General features: G+C 44.2%; 1 protein-coding gene across 2 annotated transcripts in view; it reads left to right on the top strand.

Moving 5' to 3' along the window:
- Positions 1 to 20,313, top strand: part of DNAH3 (dynein axonemal heavy chain 3) — an 827,768-nt gene that overhangs the window by 561,169 nt on the left and 246,286 nt on the right. For both annotated transcript variants that reach the window (XM_073591059.1, XM_073591058.1), the window contains exons 33-34: positions 7,486 to 7,705; positions 15,141 to 15,275. In XM_073591059.1, coding sequence (XP_073447160.1) covers positions 7,486 to 7,705; positions 15,141 to 15,275 — 355 coding nt within the window. The remainder of the gene's footprint in view (positions 1 to 7,485; positions 7,706 to 15,140; positions 15,276 to 20,313) is intronic.

Below are 20,313 nucleotides of genomic sequence, written 5' to 3' on the forward strand. Positions count from 1 at the left end.
ACCCACTGCTGCCCCCACGCTTCGGCATATATGCTGAAGTATGTAACTGTGGTGGTGAAATCACCTCCGACAGCGCTGGAGTCGCGGCTTTATGTATCGTGGGAGCAAACGCTGTTGCTGTCAAGATAAATAAATCCGCTCTGCAGCTGAATGGCGTACCTGCTAAGCAAATGATGGTTAACAAAAAAACAAAGTAACATTACAGTATAACAGTAATACTTACCATACCTGCAAAGCAAAATACAAAAAAAACATAGTAAAAAATAAAACATTTAACGCAACCTGTGCCTACCTAAAAAATATATATGCCGAAGCATGGGGGCATCCTCCCGCAAAAGGCAGGAGCAAATCGCTCCTCCACCCACTGCTGCCCCCACGCTTCAGCATATATGCTGAAGTATGTAACTGTGGTGGTGAAATCACCTCCGACAGCGCTGGAGTCGCGGCTTTATGTATCGTGGGAGCAAACGCTGTTGCTGTCAAGATAAATAAATCCGCTCTGCAGCTGAATGGCGTACCTGAAAACACAAAGGTGGTTAACAATAAAAAAAACAAAGTATAAAAAAATTGCATACCTATAAAGCAAACATGATAAAAACATAACAATAAAACATTGCAGTATAGAATGCAGAACAATAGAGAGAGAATAGAGAGAGAATAGAGAGAGAACAATAAAACAACAACTATTTTTGTTTTTTTTATTTTATATTTTTTTTGTGTTTTTTTGTTTTTTTTTACTTTTTTTTGTTTTTTTTACACTTTTTTTTGTAGCTTTAACTTTTTTAACTGGTACCAGGTTTGGGTCTCTCAAAATGCGACAGCATCTTGGGAGACCCTGTGGAAGTGTGCCTAGTCTGTGCAGTGCTGTACCCTACGCTAATACTCCACTAGTGTATGGTAGCGTTCAAAACATTCACCAATGCAAAGACCAGGATTGCCAGGACAGAGGGGACAACAATACCGGGTGTCACGCCTAAATCCGCGCTTGCTGCAGACACGACATCTTTTTTGGGGGGTTCGTTGGGTAGGGGTACTCGGGAGGGCATAAAGAAAATGCCTCTCATGCAGCCGGCTTACTGCATTTGGTTGGGGTTGGTGAGGTGGAGCACCGTCTGGATACAGAAGGGCTCTGACGATCTCTTCCTGGAATTTAAGGAAGGATCCAGTCCGTCCTGAAGCTCTGTATAGCACATAAGCATTCAGCAAAGCCAATTGAAATAAATAAACGGACACTTTTTTGTACCAGCGTCTGGCCTTACGGGCAATTAGGTACGGCGCCAACAACTGGTCGTTGAGGTCCACCCCTCCCATATTAAGGTTATATTCGTGGACACAGAGGGGTTTCTCCACAACACCAGTCGCCGTAGGAATTTGGACCATCGTGTCTGCATGAAGGGAGGTGAGAACGAAAACATTCTTCTTATCCCTCCACTTCATAGCGAGCAAATTATTATACTTCAAGCAGGCTCTCTCCCCCAGCCTAAGACGGGAATCTACAAGCCGCTGGGGAAAGCCCCGGCGATTAGGTCGCACGGTGCCACATGCTCCAATCTGATGATCAAAAAGGTGGCTAAAAAGTGGCACGCTCGTATAATAATTGTCCACGTACAAGTGGTACCCCTTTCCGAATAAGGGTGACACCAAGTCCCACACTATCTTGCCAGCGCTTCCTATGTAGTCAGGGCAGTTTGTCGGCTCTACATGACTATCTTTTCCCTCGTAAACCATAAATCTACATGTATAGCCTGTGGCCCTGTCACAGAGCTTATACATCTTGACCCCGTATCTGGCACGCTTGCTGGGAAGGTACTGTTTGAATGACAAGCGGCCAGAAAATTTAACCAGGGACTCATCAACGCAGACAACTTGATGGGGGGTAAACAAGTCTGCAAAACGTTGGTTGAAGTGGTTTACGAGGGGCCGAATTTTGTAGAGCCGATCGTATTCAGGGTCTCCACGAGGACGACAGAGTTCATTGTCGTTGAAGTGCATGAACCGCAAAATCTGCTCGTATCGTGCCCTGGCCATGGAAGCAGAGAACAAGGGTGAATGGTAAATTGGGTCAGTGGACCAATATGACCGCAACTCACTCTTTTTATTCAACCCCATGAGGAGGGAAAGGCCCAGAAAGATCTTAAATTCAGAGACCGTAATTGGTCTCCAATCTCTGGCAAGGGTGGACTGGGGCATAGTGGCGATGTATTGACCAGCGTATAAATTGCTTTGGTCCACAATAGATCTATAGAGATCTTCGGTGAAAAACAGCGAATAAAAATCCAGTGGCGTAAAGTCAACTGTTTCCACCTGAATTCCGGGTTGGCCAGTGAAAGGGGGAAGTACGGGTGCTGCAGAAGTGGTGGGTACCCAATTCGGATTGGCCAATGCAGCAGGAAGGGCACTATGGGCACGACGGGCCTGTGTTCGTCTTCTTGGTGGCAGCGGGACACTACTAGTGCTTGCCACCTCGCCAGCTTGAACTGCACTTATGGGACTCGCCACGTCACCACGTGATACTGCAGTGCTGGATGTACGACCAGGGTGTACTAGGCCGCTGGTGCTTGCCAGTTCACCAGAAGGAGTAGCGGCGCTAGTACCTCTCTGCTCCATACGAGAGCCCTGCGGTTCTTGCACTTCAAGGACAGCATAAGTTCGGGGTCTGGTACGCCTGACCTTAGCAGGGACCACAACTCCGTCGTCAGAGCTATCTGTCATGGAGCCGCTGTCCTCTACAGGATCGTATTCTGAGCCTGAACTTGACAGATGAGTGACTTCCTCTTCACTATCTGTCATGCTCAGAATCCTGTAGGCCTCTTCACTAGTGTACCTTCGATTTGCCATTTTGGCCTCTAAATTTAGGGGTACACTAGTGAGACTCACAGGCAAAAAAGCTCCCGACTGTCAGCGACTGATTCAAAACGCTACCAAAAAACTGTTAGCGATCGCAGGGATCAGGCCTGACTCTGCGACCGCTGCAGTTATGTGTGCTTAGTGTTTTGTAAGTGTCAGTAATCGATCGATACTGCACTTGGGTGGGCTGGGCTGGGCTGGGCCGAGGAGCAAAACGCAGGTGCTAGCAGGTATCTGGGCTGATCCCGCTAACACTGCGTTTCAGGGAACCCTAAACTGCTGGGGAGTATAGATCTGATCGGATCAGATATCGATCCGTTCAGATACTATAGCACTAAGGGAGGTGTATGCTGCGTGCGTGGGTTTTAGCGGTACTGGCGCTAACCTGACGCTGCCTGGGGCGACGCAGACCTTATCTGATCCTAAAAACTTAACTTCTATCACCGCCGGGCAATTAGGGGGTTAAACCTTTATAAGGTAATAAACGGCGGGTGCCCTAAAACTATAATAAACTGTAATAAACTGTAATAAACTACAAAAAACAAACTATCTAACCAGCGTCACCCGTAACACTTATACGGTGATTGCTGGTGAAAGGGTTAACTAGGGGGCAATCAGGGGGTTAAAACCTTTAGCAGGTAGTATATGGGGGTCCCTGTCGCTATAAAACACTGACAGCGAACCTATATACTTACCTCCCTAAACTAGCGTCACCTGTGTCACTAATACAGCGATCAGAAAAACGATCGCTTAGCGACACTGGTGACGGGGGGTAATCAAGGGGTTAACTTTTATTAGGGGGGGTTAGGGGGTACCCTGGACCTAAGGGGGGGTACCCTAGACCTAAAGGGGGCTAACCTAACTGCCCTAACACTTATAACTGACAAACTGACACCAATGCAAAAAAAAAAAAAACACTGCTATTGGTGTCAGAGTGACAGGGGGTACAGGGGGGTGATCGGGGGGTGATCGGGGGGTGACAGGGGGGTGAAAAGTGTGCCTGCGTGTTCTACTGAGCGTGTGGTGTTGGTGCACTTACTTGGATGTCTTCTCTCCTCGGCGTCGGATCAAAAAGACCGGCTCCAGGAGAGATTACATCACTTCCTCTCCCTCTGTTTACATTACAGAGGGAGAGGAAGCATTTGATTCGTGGGAGCGATCGGGAGGGGGTGGCCATCAATGGATGGCCTCCTCCTGACCCCTAATCGCCCGCGAACAAGAGCCGACCACTCAGGGCACCGGGGGGGGTCCGATCGGACCCCCCGCCCGCGGGAAGGCATCACGTATCAGGTACGTGATTTTGCCTGCCCGTGCCGACCTGCTCACGTATATATGCGTGAGGCGGTCGGCAAGTGGTTAAAAAGTGTGTTTTTTCCCCAAAAACTGCGTTTGAAAAATCGCTGCGCTAATACTGTGTGAAAAAAAAAAAAAATGAAACACCCACCATTTTAATCTGTAGGGCATTTGCTTTAAAAAAATATATAATGTTTGGGTGTTCAAAGTAATTTTCTTGCAAAAAAAAAAAAATTTTTTATGTAAACAAAAAGTGTCAGAAAGGGCTTTGTCTTCAAGTGGTTAGAAGAGTGGGTGATATGTGACATAAGCTTCTAAATGTTGTGCATAAAATGCCAGGACAGTTCAAACCCCCCCCCCCCAAATGACCCCATTTTGGAAAGTAGACACCCCAAGCTATTTGCTGAGAGGCATGTCGATATTATATATATATTTTATATTGTGACACAAGTTGCAGGAAAGAGACACATTTTTTTTTTTTTCTTTTGCACAAAGTTGTCACTAAATGATATATTGCTCAAACATGCCAAATACATTCTGTTGCTTCTCCTGAATACGGGGATGCCACATGTGTGAGACTTTTTGGGAGCCTAGCCGCGTACGGGACCCCGAAAACCAAGCACCGCCTTCAGGCTTTCTAAGGGCGTAAATTTTTGATTTCACTCTTCACTGCCTATCACAGTTTCAGAGGCCATGGAATGCCCAGGTGGCGCAAACCCCCCCAAATGACCCCATTTTGGAAAGTAGACACCCCAAGCTATTTGCTGAGAGGTATAGTGAGTATTTTGCAGACCTCACTTTTTGTCACAAAGTTTTGAAAATTGAAAAAACATTTTTTTCTTGGCTTTCTTCATTTTCAAAAACAAATGAGAGCTGCAAAATACTCACCATGCCTCCTGGGCATTCCATGGCCTCCGAAACTGTGATAGGCTGTGAAGCGTGAAATCAAAAATTTACACCCTTAGAAATCCTGAAGGCGGTGATTGTTTTTTGGGGCCCCGTACGCAGCTAGGCTCCCAAAAAGTCCCACACATGTGGTATCCCCATACTCAGGAGAAGCAGCTAAATGTATTTTGGGGTGCAATTCTACATATGCCTATGGCCTGTGTGAGCAATATATCATTTAGTGACAACTTTGTGCAAAAAAAATTAATACATTTGTCACTTTCCCGCAACTTGTGTCAAAATATAAAATATTCCATGGACTCAACATGCCTCAAAGCCAATAGCCTGGGGTGTCTACTTTCCAAAATGGGGTCATTTGGGGGGGGTTTGTGCCATCTGGGCATTTTAGGGCCTTCAAAACTGTGATAGGTAGTGAGGAGTAAAATCAAAAATTTACGCCCTTAGAAATCCTGAAGGCGGTGATTGGTTTTCGGGGCCCCGTCCGCGGCTAGGCTCCCAAAAAGTCCCACACATGTGGTATCCCCATACTCAGGAGAAGCAGCTGAATATATTTTGGGGTGCAATTCCACATATGCCCATGGCCTGTGTGAGCAATATATCATTTAGTGACAACTTTTTGTAATTTTTTTTTTTTTTTTCATTATTCAATCACTTGGGACAAAAAAAATAATATTCAATGGGCTCAACATGCCTCTCAGCAATTTCCTTGGGGTGTCTACTTTGCAAAATGGGGTCATTTGGGGGGGGTTTGTACCGCCCTGCCATTTTAGCACCTCAAGAAATGACATAGGCAGTCATAAACTAAAAGCTGTGTAAATTCCAGAAAATGTACCCTAGTTTGTAGACGCTATAACTTTTGCGCAAACCAATAAATATACGCTTATTGACATTTTTTTTACCAAAGACATGTGGCCGAATACATTTTGGCCTAAATGTATGACTAAAATTGAGTTTATTGGATTTTTTTTTATAACAAAAAGTAGAAAATATCTTTTTTTTTTCAAAATTTTCGGTCTTTTTCCGTTTATAGCGCAAAAAATAAAAACCTGCAGAGGGGATCAAATACCATCAAAAGAAAGCTCTATTTGTGGGAAGAAAAGGACGCAAATTTTGTTTGGGTACAGCATTGCATGACCGCGCAATTAGCAGTTAAAGCGATGCAGTGCCAAATTGTAAAAAGTGCTCTGGTCAGGAAGGGGGTAAATCCTTCCGGGGCTGAAGTGGTTAAGAGGTGCCCGTGGCAAGTTCCGTAAGTCGGGTCGCAGGTCCCGTGGACTCGATTGCCCCGGGGGGGGGATACCCGCGATCGCCTCACGGGGAGGAAGAACGGGGAGATGCTAATGTAAACAAGCATCTCCCCGTTCTGCCTAGTGACAGTGTCACTGATCTCTGCCCCCTGTCATCGAAGCAGAGATCAGTGACGTGTCACACACAGCCATGCCCCTCACAGTTAGAAACACACCCCTAGGACCCACTTAACCCCTACACTGCCACCTAGTGGTTAACCCCTTCACTGCCAGTGTCATTTACACAGGATTCAGTGCATTTGTATAGCACTGATTGCTGTATAAATGACAATGGACCCAAAAATGTGTCAAAAATGTCCGATGTGTCCGCCATAATGTTGCAGTCACGATAAAAATCGCTGATCACCACCATTTAAAGAAAAAAATTATTAATAAAAATGCCAGAAAACTATCCCCTATTTTGTAAACGCTATCACTTTTGCGCAAACCGATCAATAATCGCTTATTGCAATTTTATTTTACCAATAATATGTAGAAGAATATGTATCGGCCTAAACTGGAGAAAAAAAGTTGTTTTTTTTATATATTTTTGGGGGATATTTATTATAGCAAAAAGTAAAAATAATGCGTTTTTGTTCAAAATTGTTGCAATTTTTTTGTTTATAGCCCAAAAAATAAAAACGGCAGAGGTGATCAAATACCACCAAAAGAAAGCTCTATTTGTGGGAAAAAAAGGACATCAATTTTGTTTGGGAGCCACGTCGCACGACCGCACAATTGTCAGTTAAAGCGACGCAGTGCCGAATCGCAAAAAACGCACTGGTCAGAAAGGGGGTAAATTCTTCCGGGGCTGAAGTGGTTAATAAGCTTGCAAATTTCAGCCCGTAATAATCTTTTTGCAAGCTTCAGGACTTGAGCTCTACCTTTTGAGCAGGACAAGTTGATAACATTTAAGGTCAGTCTGCCAGAAATTTTACAAGAATCCAGGCTCAGTTTTTGATAAATGTATAGAGATTAGATTAGCCATAGGCTTTCTGTATCTTTGTAGGACTCCAGAGGTGAGATCTCAGAAACTCTGAGTTCACTAAACTAAAGCCAGCAGATGAAATCTAATTCTGAGTTACTGCACATGCTATTCCCTCTCTGCTACACAACCCACAATACAAATTAATATGAATCTGTTGTATTTCAGCTTGGCTCAGAAGATTGTCGCTACATATAGATTGTGTTCTGAACAGCTATCATCTCAGCACCATTATGACTACGGGATGCGCGCAGTGAAATCTGTCCTTACTGCAGCTGGAAATCTTAAGCTTAAATACCCAGAACAAAATGAGAGCGTGCTTCTTCTGCGCGCACTGCTGGATGTCAACTTGGCTAAATTCTTAGCACAGGATGTGCCCCTTTTTCAGGTGATAACACGAACCAAGACAACAACACAATATCATCAACTAAAGAGTGTAATGTTGAACTGACCTACCCAGTGATCTATAGTGTATGCAAACCATATATAAAAATGTTTCTATAGGTTTTTAACATGCATCTGTTCATCTAGATCTCATAGTCTTTCTATCACAGCCCAACCGTGTTGCTAATAGTAACTTGGAGATATTGTCAGTCACATTATTGCACATTAAGTAACATCCTGTAGTAGGGTGTCAATGCCCATCAACTGCCTTGCATTTGAGGGTGGGAAGACCCTCAGTTGGACTACAGATAGTGTGCCTCTACTCAGCACACATCATTTTTGGGGCTTCTGGGGATTGAAGTTTGGAACCAAGCAGTGTTGCAGGGACACGCTGCTACAACTTTAGATCTTCCCACTTCCTAGTCAATGATGCATAGGTCTGAGAAACTGAAGGAGGTTTTGTGAGCACTCATAAAAACTGAAAATAAAGCTATAACACATTACCAACAGCATTGACCCATTAGTGTGAAAGGACTGAGTCTTCCAGTCCAGACTTTTAATACCCTTGTCTTGGTCTGACACACATGTCAATGTATTGTGTGTCCCACCACAAATAATTTATGCCATTTTCTTTGCTTTGCGGTGCAGAAAAATGCAGCATGCTCTACTTTTTTTTAACTGCGCTGAACTGCACTGCAATGACATGAACTATGCCCATATGATTATTAATTTTGGGCTGTCTATGCAGTTGTAATGCAGTTCAAAATGCAGCCAACTGCGTTTGGTGTGACAGGGCCCTAATAATTTGGACATTATTGAGTACTCATTGATTATTAAGGGGTTTTTTTTATTTATTCACACCAACTGTTTATCCAATTGTTTTATCTTCTTGTGTATGGGTAAACTGTCTTGTGATCTGGGTATTTTTAAACACATTAAAAGCACTTTTTTTTTTTTTTTTGTTGCTTATAGAAAGGATAAGTGCAGTATACTGCAGGGGGCTTGCTCAGGCTCTCAGTGGCATACTGAGAGGCTGGGACAGCTGCCAGTCATGAAATCTGGGTAGAACCCAGACTGTCATGAAACAGATCAGTTTTGGCTATACTTCTCCTTTAACCCTTCCCTATTTGGCTAGAAAAAGCAAAACACTTTTTTTACTACCTGCAAGCCTATTGTGAAAGTTCCCACTCAATTCCTATTCTATCTGACACCTTTTAAAAGAAAGTGAGGAGGAATCTGTTAAATGAGAACACTGAAATTAGTTATCCAACTGGTATTTTACTTCAGTAGTCTGCCTGCATCTCTGCATTTTCCTTTGTGACAGAGCTAAGTACTGTGGCTTAGGAAGTTCCTGGTGATAACTACTCAATTTATAGACCCACAAACCTTAGGGAAACTTAAAGCAGCCACTGGTTGCACAAAGGGGGGGGGGGGATTTACTAAAACTAGTGCACACAGAAACTGGTGCAGCTGTGCATAGTAACTAAACAGCTTCTAGCATCAACTTGTTCAATTAAGCTTTGACAATAAGCCCTCATTCACATTGGAGGTGGGTTTGAAATCGTGCAAGCTCAGCTGAACTTGCACAATTTCAAACCTGCATTTCATTGCGAGTCACCAAAAGTAGCGCAGGAACTATTTTTGGAAATCGGTGCGATGCCGCAAAGTTGGCTTCGCACCGATTCAGACGGTGCTGTTGCCGGTGTTCTGCCGAGAAAGTTCTGCTCGGCGGATAAGGACCCCCCTGCGCAGTAGGAGCCGGCGGAAATAGCCGAAGCTGAATAGTTGGAAATCAGCTGTACACAGCGCCTGTAAGAGGGCCCCTCGCGGGCTCGCTTTGCTCGCCACGCTTCGGGCACTGGACCTAGGGCGCAGGCGCCGTGTACAGCTGATTGAAGATTTTCGGCTATCTTCGGCGACTCATAGTAGTTCGTACTGCGCATGCGCTGCGCCTGCGCAGTACAGGGGGGGTCCTTATCCGCCGGGGGAACTTTCTCGGCAAGACACCGGCAATAGGCTCCGATTTGACATGCGATTTGACATGTCAAATCAGCCTGATGTGAACGGGGGCTAAAACTTAGAAGCTGATTGGTTACTGTGCACAGCTGCAACAGATTCTGTATGCACTAGTTTTAGTAAATCTCTTCCAGACAAGGTCTACACCCCGTGGCAGTGTACACCTTTAATATGTCACTCATATCAAGTATAAATTTCCAGTGAGTGTTAATTGTATAGCTGTTCTATATGCATGTATTCCGAAAAAACAAAAACAAAAAAAACAAAAAACAATACATCAGTTAATGTACTTTGATAGATTTTCTTTACACTTGTAAGCCTACCAATAATATAAACTCTAAGGTTTATCAATCGCTGCAATGAGAGGTAATGTTTTATCACACTTTCTGAACACATAAAGAAAATCCATAACTCACACATCTATCCATTATCTCCTTGACTGGCACTAATTACATTCTTGAGAGCTAGTTATCTGCCAGAACTAAAATATTGAAAACATTAAGATAGATTTTCTCTGAATAAAAAACATAGGGAGTTTTCAGCTAAGTGACACTCTCTGATAAGGCAGTGCTGGGGATGAGGGAAACCTTTTAGCAGTAAATGTACATTTACACTGTATAGTTTACCTTATTAGAAAAGAGGGGCTGGCAGTAATCCTACTCTTTGACTTTACAACCACTTTAAGAAGCCAAATTACAGTGACAATTAATAGTCTTGTCTATCCTTCATATTCACAAGCCTGTTCACATCTGATGGTAGAAAATCAGTCACAATACCAGGGCTTTATTTCTCAGAAAATAGGTGCAGGAACTCGCCCTCCCAGCCCAAATCCCTGCCCACAACCACACCCAAACTCCATCCCAAACCACGCCCAAACTCCACCCCCAGACACACTTTCCTTAGAGTAGAGAAGTACAGTGGCGTCAAATAACTGTAATAAGTGAGGCCTTAGAACTACGTATCACACATGGTTCAGGAATGTGTACCACACAAAGTACAGGACTCAGGACTTTATAACACACAGGGCTCAGGAGTGTGTATTGTGCAATTGTGAGCAGTGCATATTACACAGGGTGCAGAAAAAAAAAGCAGCAAACAGGATAGTACTTACATTCAATGCGAATACATTGATTATTCTCATTACATACATTACATTGTTCTCAGAAATATGGAGCATATAGCCCTGTGTACAGAGTGCAGGGGTCATAAATATGTAACACAGAGCCCAGCACACAGAGAGCAGTTGTAAAGTGTATAATATGCATTCCAGCATACAGAGTGCAGGGCTCAGGGGTATGTAATGCAAAACCCATTGTACAGAGTACAGCATTCAGGAGTACCATACCAAGGCCTTAGATATGTAACATACAGCACAGAACACAGAGTATAGCGGTTCTGAGTATGTAATGTACAAGGTGTTACATAATTCATACCACTGGACCCTGCACCCTGTGCCATACATTACGTACTCTTAGTCACTAAGTGCCCGTTCACACAGGGGCGACTTGTCAGGCGACCTATCCGCCTGACAATTCGCCTCACGTTCTGTACAATGGAACCGTTCTAATAGGAGCGACGCAAGTCGCTCCGACTTAGAAAAAAGTTCCTGTACTACTTTGGGGGCGACTTGAGGCGACCTGCATAGACTTCTATACAGAAGTCATTTTGCAAGTTGCCGTGGAAGTCGTGTGCAGGTCGCCTCGGTGAGGCGACCTGCAAGTCGTGCCGCCCCTGTGTGAACCGGGGCTAACTCTGTATGCTTTAGACCCCTTTCACACTGAGGCGCTTTACATGCATTTTTGCACTAAAAATAGTGTCTGTAAACTGTCTCTTCTGCAGCCCCAGTGTGAAAGTCTGAGTGCTCTCACACTGGGGCGTTGCACTTGCAGGACAGGAAAAAAAAAGTCCTGCAAGCAGCATCTTTGGGGCGGTGGAGGAGGGGTGTATACACCCCTCCTCCACCGCCCCTGCCATTGAAATGAATGGGCCAGGGTTTCAAAGCGCCTTAAAAGCGGTTTGAAAGCAGTGCTAAGTGGTCGCTTTTAACCCCTTTTCAACCCCTTCATGGGGGTTAAAAGCGCCCCGCTAGTGGTGCCAAAGCACTGCTATAACAGCAGTAAAGCGCCGCTAGTTTTAGCACTTTACCACTATCGCCTGCACTGCCCCAGTGTGAAAGGGGTCTTACTGTTCCCCAGCAAATTTCCCTGGTCTTCCCCTTCAAGTATCCCCCCAAAAGTAACCATCAAATCCTCACTTCTGCTTATCTCTTTGCTTACCTCTGTGTGCCCCATCCACACCTAACCTCTGCAACCCTCATCCACAGCTCACCTCTTCTTTCCCTGTCCACAGCTCCACTCTGCACCCCTATCCGCAACTCACCCCCCCCCCCCCCATCACACATCTTACGTCTGCACCCCTCTAACTACAGCTTACACCCCCAGTCCACAAGTCATCTCTGCACCTCCATCCATATTATCTCTGCACCCCCATCTAAAGCTCACCCCAATCCACAGCTCTCACCTTTGCCACCCACCTCTGCACCCCCAGCTTCCCCTACAGCTCTCACCTCTACACAACCTCCCCCACCCTCCACAGCTCTGCCTTCTGCAGCTCTTACCTCTGTACAAAGCTCCCTTCCCAGTTCTCCTCTCTGGACAAATTTCCACCCCCCTTCCCTTCTTTCACAGTTATCCTCTCACTGTGAACTCAGTCTCTGGAGGGCTCCCCCCCCCCTTTTTCATTCAGAACTCCCTCACTTCTTCCACTGCTGATCCAGTGCTCCAGTCCATGTGTTATGCCTCATACAATTGAGAACTGTAGCTGGGGCGGAGTTTCAGGGCTCCTTTGCTCTCTGCTCTCTGCTCTGTGCCACAGTGTTAGAAGAGGGAATGGAAGCAGCTGCTTGAATCAACACAGGTAGCTGTATGTTGCTGTGCTGGGACCCGAAGATCTCAGCGCTAGTGTGAGATACATGACAGATCAGAGCAGAGAGGGCTGCCTGTTCCGCCGAGTTCCGGCGGAAAAAAAGGCCCTGCACAAGACCAACCATGGTGAATGCAGTGGGTTGGGCCATGGCGGGAAGTTTGAAGGATAGCTTGGCAAAGGAGGTAGCAGAGTAGATCTCAGAGATGTCAGAGAAGAGAGGAAATGAAGTCAGCACTGCTCATATTTAAAAAGATTTAAAAAGGGTCAGCCCAATTTTCAGCAAAAATATTACAGTAACAAAACAGGTGGGTTCTTTGGTCCTGGTAAAAGTTGTATGAAGTCAGATATGTAACTTGTAACCAGAGCACCCATCTTACTGTTACTTGAAAACCTGGTTGAGCCATTAGAAGCATCAAGCCAGATGGCTGAGTTATCCCCAAAAAGAATATGCTCGGGTATAGTGGGGTGGTGCATTACCATAAGGTTTAGAAGCTGTCAGTTAAGATGGCTCCATCCTTTGAGAAGCGATTGTGTACTGGAAGAGTAAAATTCAAGGAATACTGGCTAATGCTTCTGTTAAGTGAATCTAGATACTTTGCTCATACATTTATTGTTAGAATTTTGTTTGGGTTTTAAAGTAATCAACTACGAGTTACATTCTTGAGGGCATAACTGCTCGTCCAAGACCATTGGTTTCTACTGGTGCTAATATTTTAAATTAAATCTGAAGCTTTATGAGGGTTAGTAATACATTTTAAAAAAATATTTTGTATAAACCAGTTTAGAACAATGAATGACAATGTAAGTTATGTTTAGTAAACATGCCAGGATAATGATCAAAATGAAATGGAATGTTGGTCCTCCAATCTAAATGATTCAATAACAGCAAGCCTAAAATCATAATTTCTTTTGAAGAGGATTAAGGTAATAATAGGGAGGCAGGACCATGTAAGGAAGAGTTAAAAGGGAACAACCAGAAGAGAGGCCAGAAGAATGCATTATAAGCAGGGAGTTGCTGGACAACTTGGTCTGCATTGCATGTAATATAACGGCATATAAAGTCATTAATTTTTATACTGAATACTATCACTACATATGTTAACCCCATACATTTATCAGACTATGGCACTGTTTGCAATAACAATCCTTTAAAATAAACCTCACATTTAAGCACAATTTCTACTCAACAAAAAAAAAAAGGCGGGGATGTTCTTGTAAAAGACCCCTTTTACACTGGGGCGCTTTTCAAGCATTTTAGTGCTAAAAAAAGCGCCTGTAAAGTCCCTGAAAAGTGCCTCTCATGCCTCCCGAGTGTGAAAGCCTGAGTGCTTTCACACTGGGGCGGTGCACTTGCAGGATGGGAAAAAAAGTCTTGCAAGCAGCATCTTTGGGGAGGTATGGGAGCGGTGTATACACCCCTCCCAAAATGCCCGGCCTATTGAAATGAATGGGCAGCGCTGCCGAAGCGCCTCCAAAGCGATTCAGCAGCGCCGCAACACAGGCTCTTTTAACCCTTTGCTCGGCCCCTAGCGGGGTTAAAAGCATCCCGCTAGCAGCAGAAAAGCGCTGCTAAATCAACCGTAAAGCACCGCTAAAACTAGCGGTGCTTTACCGCTAACGCACCCCCGTCCCAGTGTGAATGTAGCCAAAAGGTTAGCATATCCCTGCTGTAGAGGAAACCTCAAGACTCATGGGTTTCAGTAACATTTTGACTGCCGAAGCCAAATTAAAAATAGATGTTTTTATTATACAAGCTTGTAGTTTAGCTACAGGCAATGAGAGCAGCACAAGCACAGTACATGTTAGTTTCAAAAGAATTGCTCTGTCTAGCTAGGGCCTTGTAATACAATTTATATGTCTTAACAAAGGGTGGAAACTAGCTAGCTAAAGGGTCTTTGAAGTCAAATCTTGATTGAAATGCAGAATACTTGGTTCACATAAGTTTGTCATTTCCAATGGTCCTTGGCTGAACAGGTCTTAAAAGGCCTGAGATATCAATCTTTGCAAATGAAGGTGTAAATAGCATTTGAACACAACAGCTGTTACACAATATGGCTTCTAACAATTTGGATCAAATATATCTGCTTAATCAGAAATACATATTTTGAAAATCATAAATAAATGTTTGATAAATGAAATGGCTATTCTATTTTACCCTATCAATACTATCACAGATATTACTGTGTTTCATTTTTATGGGAAGCATATATTGTTAATGTTTTTCCCAAGAGTCACACAACTTTCACCTGAGATTCACTCATTTTTTTAATTGGATTCAATTGGAAGAATCCTGGGTGAAGGTTGCAGGAATCTTTTGTGAAAAATTTCTAAGTAGTCTCTATAGGATAAAGAGAACTTGAATAATTCTGTTAATGCTGAGTTGGAAAGATATTTTTTTTAAAGCTGTTTTGAATGCGCTTTCAAGTAAAAATGTAAGGTTCATTTTATATGAGAACATTTTATTTCCTTTATAAATGTCATGCATTTTCTTTTGTCAGGGTATTATTTCTGATCTGTTTCCTGGAGTGGTTCTACCTAAGCCAGATTATGACCTTTTCATCGAGGCACTAAAAGAAAATATTGCAAAAATGAACTTGCAACCTGTTCCATGGTTTATTGAAAAAATAATTCAGGTAACTGACAGCTTGATAACACAAAATAGAACTATTCAGTTTATTTTATAAATGTTAAGAAGCTTAACTGAACTATTTGTGTAGTGGTTAGAATAATACTGCAGCAGATTGGCTCGGCTGCATGACTCGCTGTACCAGTACGGCGCTCGTGCCCGCGGCAATCGGATTCGTTATAAAACCGATCGATCTATAGGCCCAGGCCAATGATTTCTAGCCTGTACCTGCTGATCGGTTCTGACAAATAAGAGACTGTCCTCTGCCTGTGTAATGTAAACACAGGCAGAGGAAGTGATGTCACCTCCCCTCGTGGAGCCCTTTTCAGTTCCAGTGCGTGAGGAGAAGACATCTACTGTGAGTACACCAACACCACACTAACACCAGTATATTTAGGCACACTTTTCACCCCTCGATCACCCTCTAATCGCTGACCCAGTTAACCCTTTCACTCCCTGTCACAGTGCCACCTAGTGCAGTCTTCAGATTTTTCACTGATCACTGTACTGGTGTCACTTGTGACACTAATCAGCGTTAGGGCAGTCGTGGTAGGCCCAGGTAGGTTTAGGGTGCCCCCCCTTAACCCCCTAATAAATGTTTAACCCTCTGATCACCCCACAGTTAACCCTTTCACCCCCTGTCACAGTGCCACTAGTTTAGTGTACAGATCTCTTTTCTGATCACTGTATTAGTGTCACTTGTGACTCTAAACAGCGTTAGGGCAGTTAGCGGTAGTCTCAGATAGGTTAAGGGTACCCGCCATATAGTCCCTAATAAAGGTTTAACCCCTTGATCACCCCCAGTTAACCCTTTCACTCCCTGTCACTGTGGCATTAGTATAGTGTACAGATTTTTTTTCTGATCACCGTATCAATGTCACGGGTTAGCTAGTTAGCATCAGTTAGGTGTCGGCATCAGCGTCTGTAAACAGTAAAAAAGGGAGGACAGACCATATTGGCCCCATAAAGAATGAGGAATGAGGAAGGTCATCTGGTTGCAAAGGATAGGGAGATGGCGAAGGTATTGAATTTATTCTTCTCCTCAGTCTTCAAGAGGGAATCGGGGGGGCTTCAGTAACCAAAACTGCAGTGTTCATCCTCGTGACACATCACAGGAAGCACCCTCATGGCTAACAGAGGACAGAATTAGAATTAGACTTGGGAAACCTAACATTAATAAATCACCAGGACCGGTTTGCTTGCACCCAAGGGTACTTGGGGAACTCAGTCAAGTAATTGCCAGACCATTGTTACCATTTTTTACTGACAGTCTACTGACTGGAATGGTACCAGCGGATTGGAGATGTAGCCCCAATATTTAAAAAGGGCCCAAAATACATCCATGGGAATTACAGACCAGTTAGCCTAACATCAATAGTATGCAAGCTCTTAGAGGGGATGATAAGGGACTATATACAGGATTTTAGTAATGAAAACGGTATCATTAGCAGTAATCAGCATGGATTCATGAAGAATCGTTCTTGCCAAACCAATCTATTAACCTTCTATGAGGAGGTAAGTTGACATCTAGATAAAGGAAGGCCCGTAGACATGATGTATCTGGATTTTGCAAAAGCATTTGACACAGTACCCCATAAACGTTTACTTTACGAAATAATGTCCGTTGGCATGGACCATAGGGTGAGTACATGATTAAAAACTGGCTACAAGGGCGAGTTCAGAGGGTGGTGATAAATGGGGAATACTCGGAATGGTCAGGGGTGGGTAGTGGGGTCCCACAGGGTTCTGTGCCAGGACCAGTCCTACTTAATTTGTTCATAAACAAACTGGAGGATGGGGTAAACAGTTCAATCTCTGCATTTGCGGATGATACTAAGCTAAGCAGAGCAATAACTTCTCGGCAGGATGTGGAAACCTTGCAAGAAGATCAAAACAAATTGATGGGGTGGGCAACTACATGGAAAATTAGGTTTAATGTAGAAAAATGTAAAATAATGCATTTGGTTGGCAAAAATATGAATGCAATCTATACACTAGGGGGAGAACCTAGGATGGAAAAGGACCTGGGGGTCCTAGGAGATGATAGGCTCAGCAATGGCATGCAATGCCAAGCTGCTGCTAATACAGCAAACAGAATATTGGCGTGCATTAAAAAAGGAATTAACTCCAGGGATAAAGCGATAATTCTCCCGCTCTACAAGACTCTGGTCCGGCCGCACCTGGAGTATGCTGTTCAGTTCTGGGCACCAGTCCTCAGGAAGGATGCACTGGAAATGGAGCGCGTATAAAGAAGGGCAACAAATCTAATAAAGGGTCTGGAGGACATTAGTTATGAAGAAAGGTTGCGAGCACTGAACTTTTTCTTTTTGGAGAAGAGACGCTTGAGAGGGGATATGATTTCAATTTACAAGTACCATACTGGTGACCCCACAATAGGGATAAAACTTTTTCGCGGAAGTGAGTTTAACAAGACACGTGGCCACTCATTAAAATTAGAAGAAAAGAGGTTTAACTTTAAACTACGTTGAGGGATCTTTACTATAATAGGGCGTACACACGGTCGGACTTTGTTCGGACATTCCGACAACAAAATCCTAGGATTTTTTCCGACGGATGTTGGCTCAAACTTGTCTTGCATACACACGGTCACACAAAGTTGTCGGAAAATCCGATCGTTCTAAACGCGGTGACGTAAAACACGTATGTCGGGACTATAAACGGGGCAGTGGCCAATAGCTTTCATCTCTTTATTTATTCTGAGCATGCGTGGCACTTTGTCCGTCGGATTTGTGTACACACGATTGGAATTTCCGACAACGGATTTTGTTGTCGGAAAATTTTATCTCCGTACTTTCCAACTTTGTGTGTCGGAAAATCCGATGGAAAATGTCTGATGGAGCCCACACACGGTCGGAATTTCCGGCAACACGCTCCGATCGGACATTTTCCATCGGAAAATCCGACCATGTGTACGGGGCATAAGAGTGGCAAGGATGTGGAATTCCCTTCCATAGGCAGTGGTCTCAGCGGGGGGCATCGATAGTTTCAAAAAACTATTAGATAAGCACCTGAACAACCGCAACATACAGGGCTATACAATGTAATACTGGATGGACTTGTGTCTTTTTTCAGCCTCACCTACTATGCCAGTATCGCTGCTATCCCAGTAGCGCTAACACACACGCACACACCATACACCTCCCTTACTAGTATAGTGTTTAAATGGATCAATATCTTTGATCTGATCAGATCTATACAGTACTAGCAACCCCAATAGTTTAGTGTTCCCAAAAATACGGCGTTAGCAGGATCAGCCTAAGACACCTGCCAGCACCTGCAGTTTAGCCCCTCTGCCCAGCTCACCCAAGTGCAGTATCAATAGATCACTGTCACTTACAAAACACAGCACACAAAACTGCAGCATTAGCAGAGTCACGCCTGATCCCTGCTAGCACTAACAGTTAATTTTCTTGTAGCGATTCAAGCAGTCACTGACAACTGGTTGCTCTTTTACCTGTGAGTCGCACTAGTTGTACCTATAAATTTAGTGACCAAAATGTCCAAACAGTGGTACACTAGTGAAGAGGCCTATACGTTGCTGAGCATGACAGATGAGAGCGAAGGGGAAGCCTCACTGTCAGATTCAGGCTCAATATACAAACCTGCAGAGAGCAGCGGCACTCTGACAGATAGCTCTGGCAATGGAGTAGTGGTCCCTGCTAAGGTCAGGCGTACCCAACCCCGTTCTTCTGTTATTGAGGTGCAACAACCGCAGGGTTCTTGTATGGAGCAGAGAGCCAGTACTAGTGCCACTCAACCTTCTGGTGAACTGGCAAGCACCAGCAGCCTTGTACATCCTGGCCATAGACAAACCAGCACTTCAGTATCACTTGGTGACGTGGCACATCCCATAAGTGCAGTTCAAGCTGGTGCAGTGGCTAGCACAAGTAGTGCCGCGCAGCCACCAAGGATACAAAGACAGACAACTTCCCAATGCAAATGTAAAAGGAGCCGGCTGCATGAGAGGCATTTTCCGGATGTCCGCCCTGGTACTCCTCCCAAAAGATCACCCCAAAGAAGATGTGTCTACAGAAAACGTGGATGTAGGCATGACATCCGCTTTTAATGTCCCTCCTGTCCTGACCAACCTGGTCTCTGCATTGATGACTGTTTCCATCGCTACCATATACTAGTTGAGTATTAGCATAGGGTACAGCACGGCACAGTCCTAAGGCACACTTACACAGGGTCTCGAAAGATGTTAGATGGCCATCGTATTTTCCCCTTAAAAGAGCAAAAGGGGTTGCTATTGGGTTTTCGAAAGCATCGAATTTCTCACTAGTAGATAGAATGACGGACCCTGATGGTCACTATATTTTATTGAAAGGCAAAATGGGGAATAGGATGTTTACCTTGGTGAATGTATATTGTCCCAACAGAAACCGACAGTTTTTTTGGGACAAGTGCTGACAAAGCTCATGGAGTTTAGGGAGGGGGAGGTGGTATTGGCGGGGGACCTCAACTTTTGCCTGGATCCAGATCTGGACAGCACGTCCCGTGCCCAGGGGATAAGAAAAGCTTCGATCCGCTCAATTGGGCGGAGGTTATTTCGCTGCCAGCTAATGGATGCATGGAGAATGCAGCATGCCAAAGAGAAAGATTTTACCTTTTTTTCCCCTGTGCACGGGACCTACTCCAGACTGGATTATATTTTTGTGGACCACAGTATGTTGGAGTGGGTAAAGGAAACCAGAATAGAAATTTTATCCCTTTCTGATCACTCCCCGGTAGTGATGAAGGTGAACATCCCAGAATGGCAACGACAACCTTTCTCGTGGAAACTTAACGAATCCATGTTGAAGGATCCAAAGGTAGTTGAAAGGGTCCAGGAGGAAGTGGACTTCTTCTTTAAATCGAACGACACAGGAGAGGTATCCCCCTCTATCTTATGGGAAACACACAAAGCCTACATTAGAGGGATCTTCATGTCTCTGGGAGCAGGGCTGAAAAAAAAGAGAAAGGAAGAAAGGGAAAGGTTAATAGAAGAAATTTTCTCTTTGGAACAGGTACATAAAAAGTCTAAG

The sequence above is a fragment of the Aquarana catesbeiana genome, linkage group LG06 (genome assembly GCF_042186555.1).
Source record: "Aquarana catesbeiana isolate 2022-GZ linkage group LG06, ASM4218655v1, whole genome shotgun sequence".
Classification (NCBI taxonomy): domain Eukaryota; kingdom Metazoa; phylum Chordata; class Amphibia; order Anura; family Ranidae; genus Aquarana; species Aquarana catesbeiana.